General features: G+C 49.7%; 1 protein-coding gene across 1 annotated transcript in view; it reads left to right on the top strand.

The window, feature by feature from the left end:
- The window catches only part of LOC144162670 (uncharacterized), a 159259-nt gene that overhangs the window by 119563 nt on the left and 21745 nt on the right, over positions 1-17951 (top strand). Inside the window, exon 4 of the mRNA XM_077693299.1 lies at positions 13093-13317. Within this exon, the coding sequence (XP_077549425.1) occupies positions 13093-13317 (225 nt within the window). The remainder of the gene's footprint in view (positions 1-13092; positions 13318-17951) is intronic.

Raw genomic sequence — 17951 nt, 5'->3', positions numbered from 1 at the left:
TGCGATACAGGGAAGCGACGTACCGACAGAAGCCTTGCCGTCGCAAGACGGAGGCATGCGCGGTCTGCTGGCAAATCGGGCACCGGCAAGATGTATGCCCGAACATCAGGACCCCTCCGCGGTGCTCCAGCTGCGGTGCGACGAATCCCGCTGAAAACCACCCGTGCACCCCCCGGTGCATAGTGTGCGAGGGCCCTCACGTCACGGGCTCCGCGGACTGCCCCCGACGCTTCCAGCCCCGCAAGCGGTCCCCCTCGTACGCTCATCTTGTTTCAGAAGAAAACTCCCAAAGCTCCGGACGACGGGCCCGCCGATTTTCCTGGATGCAATCACGCAACCAGCCCCAACCACTCCGAGCGCCAGGCTCGGGGCGCCAAGGATCGAAGAAACCCATCCCGTGATGCAGGGGAACCAGCGGAGACCGTGCCGAACACAAGCCTCGGAAACAGCAGCCCCAGGGCAACGAGCACAAGGTGAGCTATTCCAGCACCCCCTCGCGCTGCTCGTCGCAACCCACCTCCCCGCCTTTTGTCCCCTCCCGCGACATTATCAAAGAACTATCCGCCATTCGAGCGGAAATTACCCTTCTTCGCCAAGAAAATGCGACTCTCCGCCAGGAAAATAAATCCCTGAGGCTCCGGATCGCTACACTCGCTGGCGAGCCCTCGTCCGCCGAAGCGTAAAGCCACATCTGACGACCCCCGCGCGCCACCCCCTAGCCTGGAAGAACAGGCCGAACATCGAAATAAATTGCCAGAAAGCACTGCTGGAGCAAAAAACAGAATACGCCAATTTACATCAAATGCTGCAGGCTAGCCTAACCGCCCTACAGGCACACAATGAGGCTGTTCGCTCTGAAATGCGTTCCTCTATTCAAGACATTGTCCGCAATATAACCAATCCCATCGCATTTGCCCCCGCCATGAATCCGCACTATGAATCGCCCATCGAGTAAAGGCGCTGAGGTCATTCGCATCTGGCAGTGGAACTGCAGGGGCTACCGCCAGAAACGTGGAAACCTGCAGATGCACACTCAATCGTAGGATACATTGCCGGAAGTTATAGCCCTGCAGGAAACCGGCACGATGGTTAAGCTCCCATGGTATAAAGCATTTCAAAATTCTAATGGTCTCAAGACGGCGGTCCTAATTCAACGTAATATCCCCGCTGAAAGAATCCAATTCGACAGTGTTGACATCCCACAAGATCTAGCCACTTTATACCCCACTAAACGAACTGGCACTCGACTTTATATTCTGAATGTTTACAGCAGTGCTAAGGCACACGGACACAATTTCAATCTTCTTTTCTCTCTCACCAAAAAGGAAATCGGACACCATGCACTCATCATTGTAGGAGACTTTAATGCACCTCACACAGCGTGAGGCTACATTGCACAAAAAAAGGGCAGACTTCTCTGGGATCAGGTACAGTCTCATCGACTCACGCTCGAAACAGATCCCCTTACACCCACCAGGTTTGGCAATAGCGCCCAGCGGGACTCCACTCCCAATCTAACCTTCACTTTTGATATCAGAAACGCTGATTGGCACTGCACCGACAGTTCACTGGGAAGCGATCACTACCTCATCCAACTTGACCTCACTCTTATCCCCTCCACGAAGCCGCGCCCGTGGCAATCATACATAACTGATTGGGATTAATTTAGACAGATTCAAGAACAGGACACGCCCCGATCTCCCACCGTAAGTGAAGGCAGTCGCCAAGACTGGGTTCATAATATATTATCACACGCGCGCTCAGCCACTAAGGCGATAGACCCAGATCTTCCCTCGGACACTGCTGACTCGCGCCTACACAACATATGTGGGCCGCTTACAAAGGCATACAATGCCGATGGAGAAAAAACAGACGCAAACGCAAGCTCCGCCGCAAATTAGCCGATTTAGAAACTGTCATACAGGAACACGCCATTCGCCTGTCGTGCGATCAATGGAATCAGGTGTGTGATCAAATGCACGGGAACTTGAGCATGAAAATAACCTGGTCTCTCTTGAAACACCTGCTGGACCCCAATCGGTCAAAAACCGAGCAAAATAATCGTCTCACCTCCATCGTTCACAATTTTCCGGGCACGAACGAGGAGTTAATAGACAAACTCAGTTTCCTCTACGTCCCCACTGGAGACAACTATCCGCTCCCGCCATACAAAGATCCCAAGAACGAAGACCTCGATGCTGACATCACGGAGGCGGAAGTAAGAGGAGCCCTCTTCAAACTGCGCCCCGGGTCAGCGCCAGGGCCAGATGGAGTAACAAACAAAATGCTCCGAAATCTTAATGATAATTCTATTTCGACTCTCACGGCGTATTTTAACTACTTCTGGCAGCGCGGCTCATTGCCCTCGTCCTGGAAATACATCAAAATTACCCTGATTCCCAAGCCCGGAAAACCAATGTCCATCGAGCATCTCAGACCCATTTCCTTGACTTCATGCGTGGGGAAAGTCCTGGAACACATCCTACTATCTCGCCTCACGTCTCATCTAAACTCATCATGCGCACTCCCGCATTCCATGTTAGGCTTTCGACCTGGACTATCGACCCAGGACATCCTCCTTCAAGTATCCAGGGAAATTCTAACTACCCCTCGTGCATTAGACACAGCAGCGATCCTGGCCCTTGACTTAACCAAGGCGTTCGACAGGGTCTCGCACACAGCGATACTTCACGGGTTAGCATCTATCAATCCAGGCGAACGCATGTACAACTACATCCGTGATTTCTTGACAGATCGCAAGGCTTTCATTCAGATTGGTGATGTTAGTACCTTATCTCTTTCATCCATGGGAACACCACAAGGTGCCGTGCTATCACCATTGCTTTTCAGTCTTGCCATAATAAACATTCCGAGAAAGCTCGAACAGATCCCCCACCTGAAATTTATTCTATACGCGGACGATATTACCCTCTGGGTCGCAGGAGGTTGTGATGCTCTCATTGAAGAAACCCTCCAACTTGGGGCCCAAACAGTCGCGGACGAAGCCAAACTTGCTGGACTGACCTGTTTACCTACCAAATCGGAACTATACTGCTCATGTCACCAAAACGTGGCACTAAAACACCGCCCAATATTAGAATCTTCATCACCCGATCCCAGAGGCACACACTCTAAAGATACTCGGACTGCTCATACAACAAAATAGGGCAAACACACAATTCCTCACGCAGCTTAACAAGCGCGTCACACTGACTATCGGATTGATCTCGGCGTCAGGGCTTACGATAAAATGAGAGGATACGCTTGATCCAAGCGTTCGTCGTGAGCAGGATCACGTACTCTCTGCCGTACCTCCAGGTCAGCGCTACTGAACTTGAAAAAATCAACTGCCTCATTCGAAAAGCCTACAAAGCGGCGCTGCAACTGCCCCTGCACACATCCACTGCCAGATTCGAACATCTAGGGGTGCACAATACGGCAGAAGAGCTAGTAGAAGCGCACCTTTCTGCTCAAATAACCCGTCTAGCGACTACCCCTACAGGATTACACATTCTTGGCAGAATTGGCATTAATATCCCGGCCGGATTAGACCGGAAAGTTTCCATTCCGCATACCACCCATGCTGAACTCATAATTCGGCAACTACCCCGCAATATGCATCCAACATATAACGCGGGCCGAAGAACACAGACGGCACGAGCACTGGAGAGGCGTCTTCCAATACGCCAAGATATCCACTATGTGGACGCTGCTGAATACCGTCACCATGACGCATATGCGATAGCCGTGATCAACAGGCCCGACACCCCTCCCATCAACTCCCTCACGGTGAACACCCCTGATCCCGGAGAGGCGGAGGAGGCGGCAATAGCGCTAGCGCTGTCACACAGGCCGACCCACGCGATTATAATCTCAGATTCTAAAACGGCCGTTCGAAATTTCGCTCGTGGCCTTATTTTGCCACTCGCCCTCAAAATTCTGGCTCAAAATTCCCCAACCTCCCCGGTAGAACTAATTTGGACCCCGGCTCATGCCGGCCTCGGGGGAAATGAGGCAGCCCACGTCGTTGCTCGAGGACTTACAATCCGAGCGGGCCCCTGCCTCGTTCCCTACCATGGGGCCAGATGCGCCAGGGACAGACTGACAACTTACCACGACATTGTCAGTCATTACCGCCTCGCCCGCCGCAAATACACCCCCCCCCCCCCCTGCCCATTCACAGCTCACCCACGCGCGAGAACTCACATGGCGACTCCTCCAGACAGACTCCCTTGCCGAGCGGTACTTCACATACTCGGTGACAACTTAAGAACGGCACCGGATTGCCGCTGTGCCTTATCACCGTAGCCGGATGTTTCTCCGCGCGGCGCACGTAGGGCGTTACTGGGAATATTTTGAACCTGGCGTAAGCCGTTCCCGTGATTTTTTGGACTTGATATGCTTATAAACGATTCCAGTGACGACAAACAAACTGCGTGAGACAAGGCAGACGATATTTCATTTCATTTCATTTATTCGTCCTTAAGGGCCAGGAGGCATTACATAAGGGGGGGCGTACATCAAGGTTGTAACATCTTCGCAAAAATGTAACAAGGAATAACAAAAAAAAAAGAGGAAATAAAAGGACAGAAATCAGCACTCAAGTGATGGCGTACATCGGGTTTTCAACAACTGCGTAAAAAAGTAAAAATGATCACAAGTTAACAAGGGACAACAAAAGAGGAAATAAAAAGGAAGGAAATTAACACTCAAATGACAAGGCGTACGTCGAGGTTGTAACATATAAAAAAGCGACAATGGTCACACATAGTAACTAGAAACAACACTAGAAGGAAATAAAAGCAGGAATGAACATTCAAGTGACAACAGCAAGACTAAGAATAAATTTTACAGGAGTGTAATAACAGACAAAGAAAGAAGAGTAAAAAAGAGATACGAAGAAGGCAGGTGGGGTCTTTAGGTAGCATCGTTTGGGTAGCTGATATACGTTAGTTTTTCGCGAAATTTTGTGCGATCGCTGCACGAAGCAATGTTGTCCGGCAGCGCGTTCCAAAGCGTGACGGTGTGGGGAAAGAATGAGCTGCTCATCGCCGTTGTGCGGCCCTTTATCGCCGCCAAGGGGTGAGTGCGAGATATACGGGACGATGTCCGAAACGGGCGTTTCAGGAGGGCGTGTCCTGACCGAGTAAAGTAAAAGGTGTGCAGGAGGCAGAGGCGAGAAATTATGCGCCGCGAAGCAAGCGGTTGAAGAGACAGAGTTTGTTTTAGGGCTGTTATGCTGGTTCGTCTTGAATATTCTGAAGCAATGAAACGAGAAGCGCGGTTTTGCACGGCTTCTAAGTCATCGCATTCATAGCAAACCCCTTTCAAAACGCGCGCGCACTGACGTCACGGGGCAGTGCGCGCCCCTCCCCCAATTGACCTGCCTGTGGCACACGCTCCACTGTACCCCACTCCATGTGGGGCTGCCCTAAAGACCCTTTCCCTCTAATTTCCTCCGACGAGCAGTGGGAGGGGGCGCTGGGTAGCTCTGACCTAGGGACACAACTCTCCCTCGTGGACAGGGCTTCGCTAGTCGCCGCCAGGCTGGAGCCTGCGGCCATCCCGACCCCTTAAACCTACTGCAAATAATAAAGCTTTCTCTCTCTATCTCTCCCTCTCGCGCTTCAAAGACAAGAAACATTTGCAGAAAAGCTGTATACCTGTACCCCCAACGGTTTCATTTCAGTTGGCAAAAACGCCAAGGCGCCAAGAATACACTCATACAGTGCATGCTTCGCCCCTCACCGGGTTTCACGTTAGTGGAGATGGCCCGGGATTTTTAGTACGCGAAGCGTTCGAGCGCAAGACGTAAACGAGTATCCCAGAGTTATTTTAGTACGCGTTACGTTCTAGCGCGAGGCGTAAACGAATGTCCCGGTGTTTTATTACCGGGACTACATGAGACGACGCTTACGACGACGACATGAGACGCCAACAGCCCGAGCCCCTAAGGGGCTCCGCCCCAAAAACTTGTCCGCTCTACCGTCTACCGTTTCCCGTACTCATGGAATGGGCGCACCACCGCTAGCTCCACGTTGTACTTTTCCCACTAACACGCGAAATATTCCTTTTTCCTGTACTGACGCTACGAATACCATTGCGGCGAAAGGTATTCTTGTAGCACAAACCCGCTGGCTCGCGCCCTTTTCATGCAGGCAGGTGCATGCCGTGCAGAGAAGACGCTCTGTGGAACAACAGAGTGAAGTAGTGTCGCTGTAAAAAATTTTTCTCTCTGCTAAAACAAAAACTATTTTGATTAAACTTTCTGAAATAAACTGCGATCATTTGTGCTAGTGAATGGCTTGTATTTGATATTTTTACTACGAGCACAACAATGCGCAATTTCAAGGTGAATATGGGCCATAAGGAAGATTTTTCCAAGTTTGACAAACGTTTTCTCGCACATTTTACCTTTTTTCAGTGTAACTATAGTTTTTACCAATTTTCCACAATGCTGAGATACAGGTACAAATGCTTCATTGGCTGAGAGAATGTGCTCGTATTTGCTAAAAATGTTTGACATTGCGCGACATCGTGTATTTTCTGAATGGCGTAATTACAGCAAAGAAAAGGAAACATATTTTCAAAATGCGGCATAGAGCAGCCGAGGGTCTCAACATGATGTTCACAAAAAATTGTGGCCATTGTAAGAGAAGTTACTTTTTCATGAGTTTTTTCACATACGTAAGTTTGCCTTAAACCCCGGAGGTAAAAGGGCCGCTAGAGAAATTCTTTTTTGGACAAAAACACTTTCAGGGAGCATTGTGGGCCATGCCAGGATGACCCACAATTTTTACTGAGCAAATCCGTGATGGTCGATTTTACGGCTGGGACGTTTGGCATGGAATGACCCACTTGTGTGTGGTGTTTTGCAGCGGTGTTTCCGAAAGAATGTGCTGAATCTTGCGCAGTTGCTGCTTGATTTGTTTGAAAAGTCGCGGCCTATAGACTTTCCTGGTCGTTCGGAGGTCGCAAAGCCAGTCCAGGTAAAAGTTTACTCACGGTTTCAGAGCTTGCGAAAAGCGCCCCAGTTCTGAGAGCGGCCTGCTGGTGAAAGGAAATGTGTAGGGAACCGAGCCGGTGGTTCTTCAGGAGTTGTTGTACATATCTGCCAAGTGGGATCCGTGGAAGAGTCAAGGGTGGTGGAATGTTGCGTGTGGCGGTGCTGAGTAGGAGAACTGCTCTTGTGCAGTGCACTTTTGCGCCGAGATCGCCTGCCAGGACCATTTTGGGGGATTTAGACAGAGGCCGTGAGGGAGGAAAAGGTTTGCAAGATCAATTGATTGTTCAGTAGGGGGAATGGAACGTCACGACTTTAGAAGTTTTAGATCCCTGTGTACAAAGGAGGAGACAAGCAGTCTGGGGGGTTTCGGTGTGGGTAGTGCTTGATACCGAGAGATTTTCCCAGTGTGGCGCGTTTGCTATGGGATGAGAGCGTCAGTAGCCATTTATTGGTGAGGGCATTGCGGCTATTACAGTTCCATTGGTAGCTTTCAGTTTAGCAGCCAGATTGATAGTTATGGGGCGTTAGTGTTTGGGACGCTGAACGCATCTTGCTGTTCTGTTGTCGGAACAGGATGCGCCCTTTTGAAGGACAGGAAGGTGCTTGCATTGGGGCTGGTGTGGAAATTTACTCTTTGAGGCTGGTGATTAGACGCGTTACTACAGGTTCGATATCTTGGCTGGCAACGCGTGTCTATCGATGGTGCTGTAATTGCATTAGAAGCGAGAGTTTCAGGGTGGTGACTTCTGAACTGGTTACCTGAGGCGGGGTCGGCATGCAGTCGAAGGGGTTGTGAGGCATCCGGTGGATGCAGCATGGTGGATGCCCTAGGTGCATTGCTGCGGCTGGTAGAGGTGTGTAGGTGTGTAGACGGCCCGTCGCTGTCGCCATCGCTCGCTTCTGGCCGGCCAAAAGCAGCCCACAACCGAGCGACAGCGATAGAACGCATTGACGGCAGTATTCATTTTTTTTTCGCTTGTCGCTGCCGCCCACACTGTCTGTTTGCTGTAACCTTTGAGTTACGTTTTTTCGCGTCGCTTGTCGCCGTCGCGGCATGGGTACCCCTTTACCGCTTTCAAGAAATACGGTTTTCGTTAGTCAGCCAGACTCGATAATAAAAATTTCTCGGGATTTTTTTTTTTTTCTGAGAAGGAATAAGACCACCAGGGCATTCCCTTTACTGCCCCTAATCAATTATGAATTGTATTTGTTAAAGGCCTCTTGGCCCAGGTCAACTTCGTTCTCGGTATGAGCTGCAGACGCTACAAACTGGCACTGCTCCCTCGGCAAGAGGTTCTGTTCTGTTAGATGCGACGCATCTATTTCACTCGCCTTGCCGGCGCTCGCTCCGTCGCCGTGCCAGCTGTGCGTGGGTGCGGGTTAGCGCGAAGCTTGCGCTCAGTTAACACATGCGCATGCGCTGCTATGCGCTGCTCTCTCTCATTCCGCTGCATATAAACGCGGTAACTGCGCCGCTCCGCTCAGTCGTTCCGCCGCTGCTCCGCCAATGACATCCTCCGATGACCACCGATGATTTGAATGGAGACTAACAGGCCTGCTATCGCGATGGTCGGCGCAACCGTAACAAGCACCGGCCACCCAGATAAAAATTTACACCATCTTCCCGCGAGGGGAACCATGGGGTAGATGCGACGCATCGGGGGTGAACATGCTGCGTAAAATATGGACACACAACAACAATGGACACGTTAACATAACGGAAACGCAACGGAAACCCCGACGCGTCACATCTACCCCATGGTTCCCCTCGCGGGAAGATGGTGTAAAATTTTTGTTTTAATTCCCGTCGTCTCGTCTCATTCCTTTTGTGTATTGGATAGTGTATGTACAGTCATGGACAAAGGAAACGCGACCACAAAAATATGAACCAGCGCACCCAAAATAGCGCGATTTCTTTCCATGCAAGTCAAATTGACGCTTGGCTTAATTACAGTAACAAAGTTGTAAAATGTTCACGGCTTTTCAGTTTCGCGTGTTCTGGTTCACGTTTTCGTGTTCGCATTCCATTTGTCCGTGACCGTACATTCGTATAGAAATCTTTTAATACCCTGTGTAATTCGAACCTACACCGCTGAAGTAGTATGGGCACGCTCAAAGACCGCTAAACCGACGGGGAACTGACGTAAGCTGTGGTTTCAACTACTGTTTACCAATTCTGCACCGGTTAGGCCGTAAAGTAGCACCATTCGTGCTGTTTTCGAATTTGACGCCACGTATCGAACAGACCATTGCAATAATGCTGCGTATATTAAATGAACCACGGAGGACTTCCTCCATGACATATAGAACGTGAACATGTGTACGTGGTACCGGTAGCTGTTAACTTTTTTCTTTTTTGCTTGACTTTACGTCGAACGTCGCCTTATTTAATTTCCATTTCGGACTCTATACGTAGGACGTAATTTAACTCTCATTACATGTTACGCCGGTCGTTAGTTACGCCGGTCAGAACTAAAAACTAAAGTTGCGTCGGACGTAACTTTAGTTTTCAATTTCGGGTATATCCGTCGGACGGAACTCAAAACATACATTGGCTTACTAGTTCCGTCGGACGTAACTTTAGTTTTCAATTTTCGGTTCCGTCGGACGTAACTCTAGACACTGCGTAATTGTTTTGTAAAAAATTCCCGTTAAATAGCTCAACTCCGCACAAAAAATTAGCGCAGCTTGCCCTAGTGGTGCAAGGCTGGAGAAAGTGCAGAGCTGGCGGCCGTCCGAGACCCAGCTGTTGCACCTCGCATGGATTTCCGAACTTGCCGCTGAAAGTTCTCCATGACTGGCAGGCCCGGATCGTGTTGACCGCAGCCTTCCACATCTCTATCTAAGCGGACCGCGTTAGCACGCGCTAGAGCGACCTGCTTCGCGAACTCGGCGTCTGGGCTCCCCGCTTCAGGCGCGAACGCACGTGAACTGGTCAGGAGAACAGCTCGCGAGAGATCACTCCACAAGCGCTGGGTAGAGTGTTCTCGAATGCCGAGGTGGCCGACGCCGGGCGCTCGGCCGGGCTGAATTTTCTGGCAATGCTCCACGGCGGAACTGAAAACTTAAACAGCTGTGCTGTTGAAAAAAAAAAAAAAAAAAAAAATCGGAGGACTCCCAAAAACTTCTTGTCGTATAACTCTTGATGGCGTCTTGATAACGCCAAGATCCACCCTGGCCCCCAGAAACTACATGCCGGCAGACCTCAACCTGGCACCCTGGTTTGATTGAGACGCTGTCGTCGACAAAAATCCTCGAGTGCTATTTGTTTATGGAGTTAAAATGCTCTGCCTCATGGGACACTAAAACTCCGGCGCACCTTTTCTTTGTGCTTAATCTTTAACCAGGTTGCATGAGAGGAGGTAGCAACGGACCAACATCAGTACCTTCAGCCCCCCACTATAGATCCAGAAGAAGGGATAACACCAAGAAAATTGAATATTCATGGCGCACATCCGCATTCCAAGTGTCTTTTTGTAAAGCCTATTAAAGATAGGAATGCCCTGCCCGACACTGTTCTTTTCGCCCCTTATGCAATGTTTTCTGCTGCGCTCTAGCAGCACTTGCATACAAGCACAACCTAACTTGTAGCTGCTTCCATTCAGTGCACGGCCGTAATCTGCTGTTTTCGTTGTTAATTGTGTGTGCTGCTGTTCAAACATTGTATTTTTCTTCTTTATTCGTGTTTATTCGGGTAGAAAGTCCCCCTACAACAATGCCGTAGGGCGAATGCCGTATATTTTGGTAAGCCAATAAACAAATAAGACCGAGACGTCCGCATCGCAGCGAGATGCGCGCGGCGGTCACGCGGGGAGCTCTGCACTGACCATCGAGATTAGAGTGAACTAGAATCGAGACAGACGGATAGAGCGCGGCCTCCGCGATGGGAAGAGTACAGTGGCTTTAAATAGAGTATGGAAGCACCTCGCAACATGGAAATTGAAATGAATCCCGAAATTTTCCGCTCAAACCGAACCGAAATGATTTTTTTTTGTTTCGGTTTCGCTCCTGAACGAACGTTTCGTTTTCATCCTGAACGAACGTTTCGTTTTCATCCTGAACGAACGTTTCGTTTTCGTTCCGGCCGGAAATACCGTTTTTGTGTTCCCCGCTTTTCGGTTCCGGCTTTCGTTCCGTTCCAACACCCTGGTTCCGACACCCCCCCATGCGTAAGCACAGCCGGTCGTGCGCTAGCACAGCTAGCACGACCGGCCCGTGGTTTTGGCCACTGTAATTTATATGTATTACAACTCGCTGTACAATGTCTGACACCATTCTGGATCTCTTACCCGTGTCCAAAGCTGAGGCTCGATTTTTTATTTTATGCAGCTGAATGCAGGTCGTAGGTTCGATCGTCTGCTACGGCAGCAATACAAAGCGGCGCGTCGCAAATGTCAAGGGTTTTGCGCTGATCCCCAATTTCCAATTTTTGCATTATAAGCCTGCATATTAGCTACTGTTGTTATATTGACAGTCCTACATGCGTTTGCCACGGCCCGTACCCATTTTTCAAAATTAAATATTTAAGCTTTCTGGTTTTGTTTCGCTGTCGTTTCCTTGCTACTCCGCTCCGCGTTTTCTATTGCTTCTCTCGGAACGCGTGGCGCCACCTGGTTAGTCGCGGTGAAGGCAGCGAGCGGCCGTTATATTTTTGTCTGGTTTGGTCTGGAGCGTCACCCGTCAAAGTTGCAGCTGTGACAAATCAAAGGTACAGCCCGCAAAAGTCGATCTCTTGCGGAGCGATGTATCAGTTCTTCCCAGGTGAAGTATGGGGTTGCACGGCGCGTTAACTAATACTCTGACTGAATAACCGACAAACATCCGCCCAAATGCCCGCCGAAAAATTTCGTTTTGCTTTAAAATGAGGTGGTACGTGAATTGCTTAAAAATAGTAATGAGCGCCAGAAAGGATTATATTTCACTTCAGAGGGCGAAAGTCTGCTTCGTGGCAATGTTACTGTGCAACATTAAATAAAACGTTGGCGATAAAATATGATGCGCGGGAAATGTTTGTGACGTAACTATATCTACCTTGTTGCAGAAATATGACTTCTAGGAAAAAAGTGCATAATTATGCTGTAGCTTTGATCTATCTTTTGTCCTACTTTTTCGCGCCGCCTTTTTTTTTTTAACTCCATACAAGGCTAACCACTAGCTCGGTTAACCCGTTTCTTGAACGTTACTAGTTCACGTTACGGCTAGCTGTCTTTTTCGCGCCAAATTCTTCGTGGAGGTATATGATTTAAGCGTTCAGCATTATTTTGGAAGTGCCTTTTTATGTTCGTGGGAAGCAGGGCGTGTCGTCCCCAAAAACCGCGTTCGAATCTAGGTAGCGGGCGACAGTTAAACTGTCATTGTTTTTTTCTTTGTGTGTGTGTGTGTGTGTGTGTGTGTGTGTGTGTGTGTGTGTGTGTGTGTGTGTGTGTGTGTGTGTGTGTGCGCGCGCGCGCGTGCGTGCGTGCGTGCGCGAACTGCATGGGAACTGCTGTAAAACTTAATGTCATATCCTGCAAACTAGAATTTTACTTCTGTGCGAATTGCCAGTGCGAGTAAACTGGTGTTTTGAAATTTTTGTAGCTTTTTTTTTTTTTTTTCGTGCAGTGAGCAGAAAAAGCTTTGACAAGAGGTGGTGAGCAATTAAATTAAACGAAGGAGTTATGTGGCCTTTTGAAATTAATTTCTACGCGTACGTAGTAACTGTTTCTCTCTTTTTTTTTTTTCCTTAAGGGCTTATTATTAACACCGGGCTAATTTTTAAGTGGAAAATAATCCTTGTGGTGGAGTAGCTGGAGTTTTGTTCCGACGCGTACGTTTGCAGGCGATTTGGCGGTTTACGGCAAACGAAATTCGTACGCCATGGGCACCGAGGAGGTCTGACTCAGCCCCGAAATGTTCGTGACTCAGTGCTCTGTTTCGTGGACTGGGCGCGAGCGGTGTTTTCGGGCAGCGCTGTGTCGCTCAGCTCGTCGTACGCGACTCTCCCTCCAAATTATTGCAGTGAAAAGTTGCGTGTTTGTAAACACGACAGGAGCCGCCCGGCGTGCAGATGATGCTAGCGCGCTTTGGGGCGCCTGTTGTTTGCGCAGGCGAGCGAGAGTCCGAGTCGGAAGCGGCTGAAGCTCTCGCTCGGGGCCGCGGCAGCAGAGATCGCAACAGCCTCGGCGGCTGTGCCGATAGCTCCTCCCGGTGCCTGGGGCGAAGGCTCGCCAACTCTGCGCAGGCGCAGCGCGTCGCACCAGCAGCGACGAATGGATCATCCGCAGCACCACACCGCTAGGTGCACTAGCAACACGACGAGGTGCAGAGTCAGGTAAGTGGGCCGCTCGTCCATTTTGCCGCGTCCCCGCCGTCTTCTTGGCTGCCGCGCAGTCGTCAGGCGGATACTTCGCTGCCGCCGGCTGCTTTCGCCCGTGGCTCGAAGCACCGTTACACGACAGCGCGGCTTCCTTCCCTGTCGTCTGCTGGCCGCCCGCCGCCCGTGTTGCTCGCTGGCTGCGGCTCTAATGTTTCAGCGGCTGTCCGCTCGCTGTGCCGTGTGCGCGCCCGCCGCCGCGCTGCTACTCGCGCTGTTGTTTCCTGGTCAGGGGTTCCCGGTCAGCGCGGCGGTAGCCAGCTGACGGGGCGCTCGCTCCGCGATGACCTTCACCTTGCCAGTTTATCGTCTTCGCGTTCGCAGTGCTGAGCTCCGTTGTTGCGCGGACGGCGCACTCCGCGGGTTTTTTCGCACCGATGTAAGCCTCCGCTGAGCTCCTTCATCCGTGCGGCCCTTCGGATCCCGCGCTGCTGCACCACCAAGCCGTCGATGGCAGGAAGCGATGGGGCCCCTGGAAGCCAGCCGCCTGATCAGTCTTCCTGCGATCTTTTTTCATCGCTCGGCGTCGAAGAAATCGATTGAGCGAAATGAGGTTAGTCGCTGTGAGCAAAGCGAGAATCGAGTGCTTCACTCACTACGGTGCCGTAGCGAGACGCGCAGCAGCTGAGTTCTTTCGTCGCAAAGCGCAACTGTGTACGCGACTTCCCAGCTTCGAGGAGCCGCTTTTCCTTGCAGCTGTCACGCGAGCGGCATTAGGGTCTTCGCTGTCAGATAACAAATGTGGTCGCTTTCCGGTGTTCGCCTGCTGCCTGTGAACTCCCGCATTCGTTACAATCTTGCATAATAAAGATGGGGAAACAATATGCCCGCTGTTCTGGTGCTTGCCTTTGTGCGCATTAGCAAAAACTGTCTTGCCCTCTGTCTGGCTTTGATACTGCATATTGTCTGTCGTTCCCGGTTCAGTCCTGCTCCTGGGGAAGTTTAAATGTGTCCTAGGTTGCTCCGAAAAATTGGAGCTCGCTAGGAGGATTGTTTTGGCCTACATCGTGCGCACTGCTGTTGGGCTGAGGCTGTGACGGATGCACGGATACAGTCACATTTTTCACATTTCGGAAGTGTTTGCCGAGTACTGGGCATGCATCGTTTCCTGGCGTAGGTTTGTTTGTGAAAGGAGCTCCTCCACAGCAACACAGAACTTTGCATTTCTTTGGCTTTTCTGCTACGAATTATGACGTAGCAGTACAGCGTGGTAACAAGATGAGACAGTAGCAGAGAACAAGGGCAGCCTGTCACTGAATGAATTCTCGGCTTTATTCATGGGGACACTTCACACAGACTGGCAGTATCTAGACATCACTAATAAATGAATTTCTTTTTTTTTTGTTTAGTTTTAGTGAGTTTTTTTGCCATTGCATTGTCACTTGGTTGAACACACTGGTAAGGTGTTCTGCTTACATACACCATTCTCTGGCTTCAGACCAGGCCAGTACTGGTGTGTTTCCAATTGGCAAGCAGTGGAAGTGGCAAAAGAAAAAAAAAATCAGTGTGACTCCATTGCTTTCAAGAAATTATAGGCCCCCTTTCTTGGGCCCTGTGGTTTCCATATTGCTCTGCCCAGTCATTTAATGGGTTTGTGAAACGCTGATTTGTTCTTTCAAATGCTGCGTCCAGTCTTTTTGTTAGTAAGCCATGAAATGCCCAAGCCAAAATATCTGCTCCATATTGCCTTTCCTCAGAGTGGGGGCATTCTTTAGAGTGCTCAGGGGATGTCACCAGAGCAATATCGCTGCTGAGATGGGAAAGAAACGTATCTGATGTGGCAAGAAAATGGCTTTCCGTGCTGGTGATGACTGTGGCTTTGCTGTGCTTCCAGGCATGGAGGAAAGAGTGCTTTCAAAGGCCCTGCTACACAGAACATTCTAGGTTAGAGGTGAAATTAACCTGGTTTGTTGATGTGGACAAAATATTTTCTGCTGCTTAGAACTTTAGCTGCTGTTGATGGTGTGAGACAGTGCAGGTGGGACACATGGTAGACGACCGTTTTATCCAAAAGCATTTTTTGTAAGAGTGGTATGTTTATTATGAATCGGTAATGTTTGAAGTTAGCTTTGTGTGGTGCTCTGCCGCTGCTAAACACACACGCCCACTAGTTCAGGACCAGACAAATGCTGCTGTTTTTCTGCCAAAAAAAATGACCGTCATTTTTTGTGGCATGTGTGGTAACTGCCGTCACTATGTGCTGAGGGTGCCATCTGCTATGAGCAATGAAACTGCAACCCTTTGGCCGGCTACGGTGCATGACAAACAAGCATTCCTTTTAGGAGTGTTCGCTCCTTAGGGGTCAAGAAAACCGATTGAAGGGAAAGCTGAATTGGGAGCTGTTACCGAAGCCTATCGAGTGGATCAACAGGCAAGTTTAATTCTTGCTCTTAGGAGAAAGTGTGAGCCTGCTTCTTGGGTGAGGGCAGAGAGAGAGAGTGGGGGGATAGGTTATGTACGGGTCTAACATGCAAGGGTGTTCGAAACGACACCAGCGTGGGCAAAAAAATAAACAAGGCTGAATGGCAAGAATACATTAAGAAATTATGCACTAGTTCAGAAATATGATGGACACTTTACTGAGTCCATTGTTCCCACTTTTTACTCTCGGCTACATTCCGGCCCCAAAAGAAGTTCTCACCAAAATAAGATGTGAAATACTGAAGAACTTTCAGCTTTTGTTCTACACAGCATCAGCGGTGGTCTAATATGAAAAGTTCTAAAAGCACAGTTGTCAGTGTATTACCCTTTCCATGTTAGCGTTCAAGTAATACGATCAAATGGAACTAGAGGCACCACTGCAATTGCTCAGTCACGTTTCTTGGTGGTGGCCTTGTTTGCTAGCCACCAGCCGCACAAGCAAGTCCCTGTAATCTGTTTATGTTAATGTCTGCAACTTCACTCCATTTGTCACATCAACACATTCCAATGGTAACACAACTTTTAATCAGTTAAGCCATATGAGAATAAAAAAAATAGTGGCAACTAGCTAGCTACTTTCCCACACTCAACTTGTGATTCTGTAAGTCTGGTTTCTATTTTATATGCATGCTCCTCATTTGGGCTCCTCCACGTCCATTTTCGGCTCTCCTGTTTGTGAAAGAAGGTATTCATCATGCGTAGATTGCTTCGTTCTGCGAACTCTACTAATAAGTTCCCTCTGTTATTCCTACAACCCCAGAAACCCAGACCATAGGTCCCAACTGCCTTGTCGCCAGCGTGCCTCTTGCCTAATTTCGCATTGAAGACTCCCATAACTACGGTATACTGTGTTTTTACTTTAGCCATTGCCAATTCCACATCTTCATGGCTGGTTGTAGGGTGCGTAGCCCCTGGAGCACCTTGAATTTGTACCTCTTATTAAGCCTAATTACAAGATCAGCTACCCTTTCGTTAATGCTATAATATTCGTCTATGTTGCCAGTTATGCTTTTATGACTAGAAATTCCCAGTTCCCCTCTGTCCTATGGACCACGGTAACATAGGACGTGTTTATTTTTCAGCACTGTAAAGGCTTCACCTGTCCTAACCTCACTAAGCTGTATTGCTTCCCATTTAATGCCCTCTAATTCTTTGAACAACACCGCTTGACTCACCTCACTAGATTAAGTTGAACGTTGCCAGGTTCAGATTCCAATGGTGGCCTGTCTGGATCCAAGGATTCTTAGCACCCTCTGCTGCGTCACAGGTCTGACCGCTGCCGTGGAAAGTTGCTTTGCAGCTGCTGAGGGCCGAGGGATAATTGGCGTATTCATGGCAGGTTGTGGCCATTCCTACACCAGGGTGGGCAATCCTGCTCTGGGGAGGGAGTGCGTTACCGGCAATGTTCGCCGGGATCAGGCTGTACCCAAATTAAGCCTCCTTCAGCGATTCCATAAACACGCTGATATTATTATTTTAATTCGGTGGGAATTGTGCGACACTGGATTCGAACCACAGTCCTGCATGCGAGGCGGATGCTCTACCTCTACGCCACCGCTGCACTTGGAACTTGGCAGAAACCTGTAGTCTCACTAAGAGGGTTCAACTTAAATTGAGTACAACTCAGCGAGCAAAGGAACAGAAGATCATAGGTGTAACATTAAGGTACAAGAAGAGAGTGGAGTGGGTCAGGGAACAAAGGCGTGTTAAGGACATATTAGTAGAAATTAAGAAGAAATGGGCGTGGACAGGGAGTGTAATGCGAAGGCAAGATAACCGTTGGTCATTAAGGGTAACAGAGTAGATCCCTAAGTAAGGAAAGCGTGGCAGGGGGCAGGAGGGAATTACCCCCCCCCCTCCCCAAGAGCCACCTAACACCCCACCCAGGTTGGATTGGGACACCCCCAAAAAATTGAAAATCTGGGTGAACCGGGGGGGGAGAGAGAGAGAGAGAGAGAGAGAGGAGAGAGGAGAGAGAGAGAGAGAGAGAGAGAGAGAGAGAGAGAGAGAGAGGAGAGAGAGAGAGAGGAGAGAGAGAGAGAGAGAGAGAGAGAGAGAGGGTGGAGAGGGGAGGGGGGGGGGGGGGGGGGGGAGAGAGGGGGAGGGAGGGAGGGGGGGGGGGGGGGGGGGGGGGGGGGGGGGGGGGGGGGGGGGGGGGGGGGGGGAGTTAGA

The sequence above is a fragment of the Haemaphysalis longicornis genome, unplaced genomic scaffold, assembly GCF_048455015.1.
Source record: "Haemaphysalis longicornis isolate Haplotype H1 unplaced genomic scaffold, Haemaphysalis longicornis Haplotype H1 scaffold_1, whole genome shotgun sequence".
NCBI classification, from domain to species: Eukaryota; Metazoa; Arthropoda; class Arachnida; order Ixodida; family Ixodidae; genus Haemaphysalis; species Haemaphysalis longicornis.
This window is presented reverse-complemented; position numbering and strand designations above follow the sequence as displayed.